Source organism: Ursus arctos, unplaced genomic scaffold (assembly GCF_023065955.2).
Source record: "Ursus arctos isolate Adak ecotype North America unplaced genomic scaffold, UrsArc2.0 scaffold_19, whole genome shotgun sequence".
Lineage (NCBI taxonomy): Eukaryota > Metazoa > Chordata > Mammalia > Carnivora > Ursidae > Ursus > Ursus arctos.
Window position 1 is genome coordinate 15,266,472 of NW_026622863.1, and position 12,030 is coordinate 15,278,501.

General features: G+C 37.0%; 1 protein-coding gene and 1 pseudogene across 14 annotated transcripts in view; both read right to left on the bottom strand.

Moving 5' to 3' along the window:
* The window catches only part of CNOT1 (CCR4-NOT transcription complex subunit 1), a 106,332-nt gene that overhangs the window by 36,612 nt on the left and 57,690 nt on the right, over positions 1 to 12,030 (bottom strand). For all 14 annotated transcript variants that reach the window (XM_048223587.2, XM_048223583.2, XM_026494889.4 and 11 more), the window contains 2 exons: positions 11,713 to 11,835; positions 11,363 to 11,514 (listed from right to left, as the gene is read on the bottom strand). In XM_048223587.2, the coding sequence (XP_048079544.1) occupies positions 11,363 to 11,514; positions 11,713 to 11,835 (275 nt within the window). The remainder of the gene's footprint in view (positions 1 to 11,362; positions 11,515 to 11,712; positions 11,836 to 12,030) is intronic.
* Positions 6 to 8,787, bottom strand: LOC113252311 (60S ribosomal protein L5-like; annotated as a pseudogene).

The following is a 12,030-nucleotide window of genomic DNA, read 5'->3' on the forward strand; positions in this document are numbered from 1 at the left end:
TAAAGACAGAAGAAAAATGAAAAATATCACTTGCTATTACTCAGAATACCTAAAGAAACAAACCTGATTTTCTTTTTCTTTTGTTTTACAAGTAGGCTCCATGCCCAACGTGGAGCCCAATGTGGGGCTTGAACTTACAACCCTGAGATCAACACCTGAGCTGAGACCAAGAGTCGGATGCTTAACCGACTGAGTCACCCAGGCACCCCAAACCTGATTCTCTAATAAAGAATATCTGCAGGAACATATGGCTAAATTTCCATCACACCCCATGTCTTTGCATCCCTCACTAAACAAAAGGATTTTCTGAGCAATGGTTCTCTCTCAGAGATACCTATTTATACCCCTAAAACTAAACCTTGTGTATGGTACAACAAATGTATTTTAAAACACTCTAAGAAACGTTATATATATCCTCAACCACTTTGTTGAAAATTATGCCCAATTTTGGACATACCAAAGCAGACAGGTAAGAAAACTTAATACCAGTTTCTCATAAAGACAACACATTTAAGTATACATAAAAACACCATATACATGTAGTCACTACACTTGACGAGCACATGAAGATTTGACTTCTAAAACATCTAGTGGGATAAATGTTAATTTAATGAAAAACCCACCTTCCTATCTTAAGGTGTTACTGCCTCATCAAACTGTAGAAACCCCTTGTACTCCTAAACTCTACACAAACTTGATACCATCTTAAATCTTTCCTCCTAAATTCAGAATCTTACTATTGGAATCAAGAAGTAAAAACAGTCACTCAGAGAAGACCAGTATTTCACGTCTGGAAAAAAAAAATATAAAACTGTACATTAAATCACTACAGCACAATCTAAAAAATTCTTGCTTGTGCCAATATGAAAGACACAGTGGCTCCAATATAGATTATGAATTTAAATGAACAATGATTTGGTTTTTTTCATCCATTAAAGCAAGCAAGGAAGAAAAATATTAACAGATCATGGAAAAGAAGAGGGAGATGTCATGTACTAAAAGTATGAGTCTACTTATTTACCTTAGTAATAAAACTGTGAATTTCCAAAAGATGCTGTGAAGTCATCATTTCAAATAGAAAAGACATGACTAGCTCTCTCTAGCCTCTATGTATCTGGGTTCAAAATACCTACTCTCCTGCAGTTAAAACTTCATGGACATACCAGTTTCATCTTTTGGATTAGCAAATACTCCATTAGCAAGGCTATGGGGAAATAGACAATTTTCACCGCTGGTGGTTATATAGAATGGAAAACTTCCTATGGAGGGAAATTTTCTAGTACCTAACAAAATTATACATGCATTTCCCTTTAACCCAATAGCTCTACTTCTAAAGGTCCCAAATACACACTGGCAAAGACAATGGATACAAAACACTATTTATTGCAACACTATGATATATAGCAAAAATAATCAGAATGTCCACCAAAAGGAAACTGGTTTACTAAAGCACAAGCATCTATTCATTGAAGTACTATGCAGCAATTACAAGGAATAAGGAAGCTCTCTGATTCTGTGGAGTGAACTCTAGGATATATGATCAAATGAAAGCATGTTGCAATAGAGTATATAACATACTCCCTTTTCCATTGGAAAGAATATACAAATAAATACTTTTTTAAATGCAAAGATAACCCCAAAATATAAATGAAAATGGTTACCATAGAAGACAAGAACAAAGTGGCGGTAACAGCCACAAAGGACCCTTTAATCAAAAAACAAAACCATTCCAAAGACACCTATGCCATGGGTTAATGGCTTCCACTAGTAAATAATTATTATGTTGCACTGAATACAAAATGCCTTCAATTTTAAGACACGTTATTTTATGTATTACACAAAAAGGAAATAACTCAGCTAACTGTAACTGTTAGGATGTCACTAATGATATAAATAATTTCAGATGTTAAAATATTAAACGGTAGGTATCTTAGATTGATAAGCTATGGTTAATTAAAATATTCTTTACCAATTGGAAAAACTTTCTTGTATTTGATACAATTTCAAACTTAGAGGCCAGAATATTATTAGGAACTCCCATAAATGCTTTACTCACCAATTAGCTACATTTTGCCCAATTTGTTTAGCCATTCTCTCTATACTCGCCAAAAAGTATACATGATAACGTTATCTTTTGTCCCTAAATACTTCACTACATTTTTTCTAAGAACAAGGAGATTTTCTTATATAACCATGTATAATAATAAATATCAGGAAGTTCAACACAAATAAAATAAAATAGGCCATATTCAAATTACATCAATTGTTCCCACAATGTACTTCATGGATCATGATCCAATCCACTGCATGGAGTTGTCACCTCTTTAGCTTCTTTAAACTGGAGAAATTCATCAGCTGTTTGTCTTTCTTGAACTTGGTTTTTTTAAATAGGTATTTTATACAACAGCCCTTGATTTGAGTTTGTCTGATATCTTAGATTTTAGATGCATTTGTGGCAGGAGGACTACCACGTAAGATACATTATATTCATCTCAGTGTATTTTATTTTTTATTTTTATTATTGTTTTAAGTAATCTCTATACCCAATGTGGAGCTTAAACTCACAACACTCCAAGAACAAGAGTCACATGCTCTTCTGACTGAGCCAGCCAGTGCATTTTATTAGGAGGCATAGGATTTAGAAAGCTGGTTATCACCTTGATCAATAAATTGACGTGGCACATGCCAGGTTTCTCCACTGAAATGTTACTACTGTCCTCCTTTGTTATTATAAGGTAATTTGTGGGAAGACACTCTGAACTTAGGTGATTGTCTTGCTCCTCAAACATTCTCTCACGACTTTTAGCATCCACTAAAGTTTATAACTCCATCATAATTACTTTTGTATTTATTAGTTGGAAGAACTTTCATTCTTTGGCATTTTATATGCATTATTTCATTAAATCCTTCAAGAAGACAGGTTCTTCTAATACATCAACAAATTGAAATCTAGAGTCGGGTAAACTACCTCCTTACACATAAACACAAAACATTTTATCCAATTTCAATACGCCCTTAAATTTCTAGTATTTAATTCCAGATTATTTAACTGCAGGTAGATTACAATGTACAAATGTGAAAGGCAACATTCTAAAACAAATTTTAGAACATTAAGAACTTACAGAGCAGGGTTTCTCAACTGCTGCACTATTAACACTATGGACTGGATGATTCTTTGTTGTGGGAAGCTCTACTGTGGACTGTAAAATGTTTAACAGCAACCCTGTCCTTTACCTGCTATATGACAATAGCACATTTCTCCCTGCTTACAACAATCAACAATATCAAATGACTCTGAGGGAGCATAATATTCCTTGGTAGAGAACACCGGTTAGGGATATATATGAATAAATTTTTTAAAAAGCATAGAAAAGCAAAATAAAATTCAATATCTACATGGGAAAGGTTAAGAAAACAGGACTGGAGAGAAAGACAAAGTTAGCTTCAAAAATATTACAGTTTAAGCTGCACAGTAGACTCACAGGTGTTTATTATGTTTCAGAACTTAAAAAAAACAAAACAAGGGGCGCCTGGGTGGCACAGCGGTTAAGCGTCTGCCTTCAGCTCAGGGCGTGATCCTGGCGTTGTGGGATCGAGCCCCACATCAGGCTCCTCCACTATGAGCCTGCTTCTTCCTCTCCCACTCCCCCTGCTTGTGTTCCCTCTCTCGCTGGCTTTCTCTATCTCTGTCGAATAAATAAATAAAATCTTAAAAAAAAAAAAAAACCACAACACAGTACATAAGCAAAAATGGTGGAGTAAGAAGACCTCCAAATATTCTCTCCTTCATAAAAGCAACTAGAAAAGTGGCAAAAATTATCAGAATCAACTGTATCAAAACTCTGGAGACTAAAGGCTTGTAACAATCCAGGAATTTTTATTCCAGAAAGACTGGATCTTAGTAATAAAAGCAAGCTTTCTGTATCTCAATTTGCTTTATTCCCATGCACCGTCTCCCGCTGGACAGCAACCTTGAAAACTAATAGCCCACCATCACAGAGAAAACCAGCAGTCTGACAGCAACAGGACAGGGCTCAGAACTGGCTTAAGGCATCTTCAAAGTCTCATCCTCAGAGAGCTGTCATTATTTCAACAGAGGATTCCCTGTGAGACCACAATGGCAGGATTATCTCTATCTGACCTAAGAGCCGGCCAAGCACAAAGAGCCTTTTCCTCATGAGGTATTTGTTAGATATTAAAGGTAAATGTTTTAATTTTCTGGCTGTCTGGGGTGGAAGAGAACAGTCTGAGGAAACAATAGGTTAACCAAAAAGCTTAAAAGGAAAATTTGGGGAATAAGATTCCCATGGGTGAAACTGAGAATTCTCATTTTCCTAGGGAATCAATAGTCCTCGGACATGTGTAGAGCACTGCCAATACGTAAATCTATGATATTCCCACAAAAAACCTGAAAAGGACCAAGCTCTCACCTCATATTAACCTTCAGGCTCTAACAAGGAAATGAAGGCTAACAAGGAGTTGTCAAGTGACTGGCTTATTGTTAAGATGTGCCCCAATATGCACACAAAACCACAAGATAAAGAGTAACTTACTGATTCTGGCGTTTAAGAAAATCACCCAAGTCTTAGCTGACCACAAGGCTACCCAAACACAGATGTCAGTGGCCTAACGTGACAAAAAAGAATACGGACACTACAGAAATAGTTCTGGAAAGTCTCTAAACAAAAGAAAAAAAGCAACTAAACAAATAATCCAGGTTGGAGGGGGAGGACCTGATTTCAAGAACTTCCACATTAAACTTACCAGTTTTCAACCACAAATTACAACACGTGCAAAAACCACAATAAAGCATAGCCTGCACACAGCAATAAAATGCTATCAGCAGAAACTGTCCTGAGAAAAAGAGATGCTGGACTTAGTAGACAAAGACTTTAAATCAGCTATTTTAAGTACATTCCAAGAACTGAAGTAAAGCATGTTAAAAAGAACTACAAGAAAAACTTTAAAAAGATGTCCCTCAAGGGGCGGCTGGCTGGCTCAGTTGGTGGAACATACAACTCTTGATCTCAGGGTTTTGAGTTTTAGCCCCACGCTGGGTGTAGAGATTGCTTAAAAATTAAAATCCTAAGCAGGGAGAGGGGGAGCCTGGGTGGCTCAGTCAGTTGGGCATCTGGCTCTTAGTTTCAGCTCAGGTTGTGGGATCGAGCCCTGCACTGGGCTCGACACGAAATCTGCTAGGGATTCTCTTTCTTTATCCCTCTGCCCTTCCCCCCCCCACCCCCCACCCCCGGGATGCTCTCTCTCTCTGAAATAAATAAATCCTTTAAAAAAAAAAAAAAAGGCTGTTCCTCAAGACAGAGCATGTCAATAGAAATGATTATTTCTTAGGGCACCTGGCTGGCTCAGTTAGAAAGTGCAACTCCTGATCTCAGGGTCATGGGTTTGAGCCTCACACTGGGTGTAGAAATGCTTAAATAAATAAATAAAATCTTTAAAAAATAATTCTTTTAAAGTTGAAAAATGTAGTAGCTGGGGCAGCTGGGTGGCTCAGCCAGGTAAGCGTCAGCCTTCGGCTCAGGTCATGATCCCAGAGTCCCAGGATCAAGCCCTGCATCAGGCTCCCTGCACAGTAGTGGGGTCTCTCTCTGCTGCTCGCTCTCTCTCTCAAATAAGTAAAATCTTAAAAGAAAAGAAAAGAGAAGAGAAGAAAGAAAGAAAGAAAAAAGAAAAGAGAAGAAAAATGTAGTAACTGAAAACTTCACTACAGATTCCGAAGAACAGATTCATGCAGGCAAAAGAGAACCCATGAACTTGAAGATAACTAAGATTATCCAGCCTGAAAAACTGAAAGAAAAAAGGGAAAAAGTAAGCTCAGAGACAGGTGGAACACTACCAAATGGACCAACACATATACAATGGGAGCCTCAGAGGGAGAGAGGAGATGGAAAAGAGGCAGAAAGTATTTGTCGAAGTAACAGCTGAAAAATTCCTGAATTTGATGAAAACCATTAATCTACACTCCCAAGAAGCTCAACAAACTCCAAGTAACATAAACACAAAAAATCCAAACCTAGAAACAACATAATCAAACTGTTGAAAGAAAAAAAAGACAATGAGAGCAGCTTAATGGCAAGGAGAGGCAACTTAGTGCAAACAAGGGAGCCTCAAAAAAAAAATTAAGAGCTGATGTCCCATCAGAAACTAGGGAAGCCTGAAAGCCCTGGGATGGCATATTCAAAGAACTGAAAGAAAAGGAGTGTCAATCAGGAATCCTATATTGCAAAACTATCCTCCAAACACAAAGGAGAAATTAAGACATTCTTAGTTAAACCAAAACTGAGGGAATTCATTCTTAAAAGACCCCCCCCAACAAGAAAAAATAAAGGCAATGCTTTATGCTGAAATGAAACGACACCGCATAGTACACTGAGTTCACGTGAAACAAATAAGAGCACCAGTAAAGTGACAGAGATAAATATAAAACACAGTATGTGTTTTTTTGTTTATATCTTTTTTTATCTCCTACTTGATCTTTCTTTCAGTTTGGTGAATAAGTTTATTATAGTCTTTAGCCAAAAAATCTTCATAGCAATTATGGTTTGGTTTATTAGCTCTCAGTACCCTGCTCCTAAGCTCTACGAAAGTTTGCATTCTTCTGAGCTACCTCATCTTTCTTCAGGGCAAGAGATGTTTTGGGACAGTTTCACCTTTTTAACTTCTGTATTCGGCTTCTTCTCATAGACTGGATTCTCTCGTACAGCAGCATGAACTTTCTTACACATCTCCACCACGTTTAGAGTTACTTTGTTCTTTATATATTGAGAGCTTTTTTCTTTCTCCACACCCCACGTGGGGCTCGAACGTACAACCCCGACATGAAGAGTCACACGTGCCACTGACTCAGCCAGCCAGGCACTCTGAGAATTGTTTCATGTAATCATCTTCATCTTCTTCCATTTGGCAATGCATATAATCTGCAACCTTCTGACCCATGATGTGCTTCTGATGTACTTCTGCACTGAAATCCTTGCTTTCCAAATGATAACCGGGAAATCGTTTGGTACTATGAGAGACAGACAAGCCTCCATCCACAGCTCCCTTGAGGGCCACAAAAACTTTATTTCCAGTGGTAGTTCTGGCCAGCCTTACATCCAAATAGCAGGTTAAGACACCAGGTTGACCATCAATGCTTTCCACATTGTATTCCTCTCCAGTCACCTCCACTTGGCCTTCACAGATCTTGTCCATGCCAAACCTACTGAGAAGTCTGCAGGCCAGCAGCAGGCCAGTACAATGTAGCATAACTGTCAGGTCAGCCTTCACACTATACTTTGGGAGTTCATGAGCATAAGCTGCACAAACGATATCTCCTCCTATACAGGCATAAGCAATGATATCTCTGCTGCATTATCATTTTGTATTTGGATGCGTTGTACTTATTGTTATCCTAAATTACCAAGTGTTTTCAAGCATAGTAATCAGTTTTACCCTCTGGTCTTCTAAATTTCACTTGGTATCTCTAGAAGCAAGCCTTCCTCTTGACAATTTTAACAAACTCCATCCTGCGGAACAGAAACCAGCAACCACAGCTCATCAAAGACCTATCCTCTACCTGATTTAAAGGACAATTACTGCGCAAGATAATAATTGCATCTTTTTTGATGTGAATGCTATGTAGAGAGGTGTAATCTAACAACAGCAGGTCAATGAAGGAGAAAGGGAACACAGCTACATGAATAAATTTTTGCATTCTATTGAAATTCAGTTGGTATTAATCAGAACCAGGTCTTTTAAGTTAAAATGTTAATTTTAATAGGTAACTACAATGGGGAAAAAAATAACTCAGAAGCACATATTCAAGGAAACAACAAGGGAATTAAGATGATATACTATAAGGTATCTATTTAACAGTAAGGGAGGCAGTAATGGAGGAATGAAGAACAAAAGAGACATAAAATATACAGAAAAACAGAAAGTGACATGAATAAATTACCTATCAGTAATCATATTAAATATAAATACTCCAATTAAAAGAGATGGTCAAAATGGATTTAAAAAAATAAAATCTAATGGTATGTCGTCCAAAAGTGACTCACACTTTAGATTAAGACACCTATAACTTGAAGGTAAAAGATGAAAAAAAGATACCATGCAAACATTAACAAAAAAAGAACTACACTAATATCAGACAAAATGTAGCCATTAAGAAAGAAATGAACAGGAACTAAGAAAAGCATTTTATAATAATAAAAAGGCCAATCCTTCTTACAGGAAGACATATAATAATCATAAGCATACATAACTTTAAAAACAGAGCCCCTAAACACATGAAGGGAAAACTGAAGGGAGAAACAGACAACTCAAAAATAGTCGGAGGCTTCTATACTCTACCTTCAATTACTGATAGTCAGCCATACTATAACTTCAAAGTTGCTAAGACAAGATCTTAATTGTACCCACAACAAAAAAAAGAAATGATAATTATGTGATGTGACAGAGGTGTTAGCTAACACTATTGTAATAATTGTATACTGCAATATATAAATGTATCAAATCAACACATACAAACTGACACAATGTCAATTATATCTCAATTAAAAAAAAATAACGGATAGAACCACAGAGCAGTTAAACAAATAGAAGACTTAACACTATAGGGGCGCCTGGGTGGCACAGCGGTTAAGCGTCTGCCTTCGGCTCAGGGCGTGATCCCGGCGTTATGGGATCGAGCCCCACATCAGGCTCTTCCGCTATGAGCCTGCTTCTTCCTCTCCCACTCCCCCTGCTGGTGTTCCCTCTCTCGCTGGCTGTCTCTATCTCTGTCGAATAAATTAAAAAAATCTTAAAAAAAAAAAAAAGAAGAAGACTTAACACTATAAAATCAAGTAATCCTAACAAACATATATAGAACACTACCCAACAGCAGACTACACACATCCTTCTCAAGGGCACATGGAAAATCCTCCAGGATAGACCATGTTAGGCCATACAGTAAGTCTCAATAAATTTCAAGAGACTATCAGATCATATAAAGCATATTCTCCACTCACAACTGAATAAAACTAAAAATCAGTTAACAAAAGAAAAACTAGATAACTCCCAAATATGTGGAAAGTAAATGTAACATACTCTTATAGGTCAAAGGAAATTACAAAATACTTTCAGATGAAAACAAAAACACATAATACCAAACTTAAGCATTTCATGGGTGGAAATTCAAAGCCGCAAACACCCCAATTAATCAAGAACAATCTCAAAGAGAAAACCAAATTTTCCATCTTAGTAAGTTTTAAAAAGTTCAAACTAAACCCAAAATAAGAAGCTGAAATAAATGGAGAATAGAAAAACAGTAGAGAAAAACAAAACCAAAAGTTGCTTCTTTGAAAAAGGTTAACAAGATTGACACACGTTAGCCACAATGACAAGAAAGGGGTGGTGAGGGAGGAAGGGAAGAAAGGAGAGAAGATTCAAATTACTAAAACCAGGAACTGAAAGAGAGGATATTACTACCAACCTTAGAGAAAATGAGAAAGATTATAAGGATATAGTATAAAGGAACAAAATGGACAAACTCCTAGAAAAGACACAAACTACCAGAACTGATTCAAAAGAAAAATAAATAAATTAATAACGGAACTCTGCCTAGGGGCACCTGGCTGGCTCACTCAGTAGAATCATATGACTCCTGATCTCAGGGTTTAAGTTCAAGCCCCACGTTGCGTGTACAGATCACATAAAAATAAAAATCTTAAAAAAAGAAAATCTGCATAGATCTATAACAAGATACTGAATCTGTAATCAGAAACTACCCAAAAGATGGGGCGCCTGGGTGGCACAGCAGTTAGGCGTCTGCCTTCCGCTCAGGGCGTGATCCCGGCGTTATGGGATCGAGCCCCACATCAGGCTCCTCCACTATGAGCCTGCTTCTTCCTCTCCCACTCCCCCTGCTTGTGTTCCCTCTCTCGCTGGCTGTCTCCATCTCTGTCGAATAAATAAATAAAATCTTTAAAAAAAAAAAAAAGAAAAGAAAAGAAAAGAAACTACCCAAAAGAAAAAGCTCAGGACCAGATGGCTTCACTGCTTAATTCTATGGAACATTTAAAGAATTGACACCAATCTTTCTCACAAAAATTAGAAAAGGAAAGGAAAAGAATACTTACCAATTCACTGTATGAGGCCATTATTACCCTAATATTCAAAACCAGACAAAACAACACAAAAAAAACTACAGAACAGTATCCCTTAGGAATGCAGACACAAAAATGCTCACCAAATACTGGCAAATTGAATTTAGCAACATATAAAAAGTAGTACACACAAAGACCAAGTGAATGCAAGATTTTTTAACATCCAAATTTCACTATTATTAATATACATCAACAAAATAAAAAACAAAAACCACACGATCATCTCAAGAGATACAGACAGAAGCATCTGACAAAATACTTTCATGATAAAACTAACCAGAATTAAAGGTAAGGAAACCTCAACCTGAAGGGTATCTATGGAAACCCACAGCTAACATCACACTTAATGGTGAAACACTAGATACCTTCCTTCTAAATTCAAGAACAAGAATGTCTGCTCTAGCCATTTCTATTCAACATCAGACTGCAGGTTCACACTACAGAAAGCAAAAAAAAAAGATGAGAAGGAAAAAATAAAACTATTTGTACATGACCTGACTTGTACCAAAAAGAAAAAAAAAGCAACAAAAGAAGTTTAAGACTTGTACACTGAAAAGGACGAAACATCACTGAAAGAAATTAAAGCCCTAAATAGAATTCATGAATCGGAAAACTTATTATTTTAATACGGCAATATTCCCCAAGATGATGTAAAGATTCAATGTAATTGCAGTGGACTTCTTCACAACTTTGCGAAAATTAACAAGCTGATCCTAAAATTCATATGGGAATATAAGGGACCCAGAATAGTCAAAACAACCTTGAAAAAGAACAAAGTTGGAGGAGTCACATTTCCCAATTTCAAAACTCACTGAAAAGCTACAATATATCAAGACAGTGTGGAACTGACATAAGGATCAACACGTATAGATCAAGAGAACAGAACTAAGAATCCAGAAATAAAACCAACGTATTATGGGCAACTTATTTTTTCAGAAGACAATTCAAAAGACCAGTCTTTTCAACAAATGGTGTTGGGACAACTGAACATCCATATGCAAAACAACAATTCTGAACCTCACCTTACATCATATACAAAAAATCAATTCAAATGTATCGAGTATGTATTTTTAGTACAGTACTTTGGATTTAAAAACCATTGATTATCTAAGCTGCTGTCACTTTTAATTATTCAACCCCTCTTTCCCCAAACAATTTATTCATATAATCCAATTCCAATACTAAATAGTCCTATTTAAGCATGCTCTTCTTACCCTGCACAAGCTTGTAAACAGGCCAACATTGTTGCCAGAGTTTCTGGAGGAAGTTGAGCACTTTTGGGCTGATCTTTCTCTGGAGCAAGTCCACCCAAAATAGAAGGGCACCGTCTCTTTAAAAAAGTCATACATGCCTGGATAAAAGGCTCCTGGAAAACAGAAAATCTTTTGGTTTATTTGAAATTGATCTTAACTGGTTTCAGATTTAAGATAAATTGCTTTCAGATTAAACTACTAAAGACAGTATGAGTAAAACCCACAAAATAACATCTTCATTGCCATTGTTTCTTTAGCTATTTTAGACATCAAAATTTTAACACAGTAATAAATGGACAAATCCTACTTACTCCATGCTCTCGAATTTTATCTGTGAGCCACTTGTCAAGTTTGAGGTATTCACGACGTGAAGCAAGTGCAGCAAGGTCAATAACAAAAGCAAATGGAGTACCATTTAGCAGCATCGACAAGGCCTAAAACAAAAGAATACCAGAAATTTTAAGTCAGAGTGCCTGGGTGGCTCAGCCGGTTAAGTGTTCTGACTCTTGATTTTGGCTCAGGTCACGATCTTGGGGTTGGGAGATCAAGCCCCACAGCATGCTCCCTACTCAGCAGGGAGTCTGTCTACATGAGATTCTGTCTATCCCTCTTCCTCTGCCCCTCCCCCC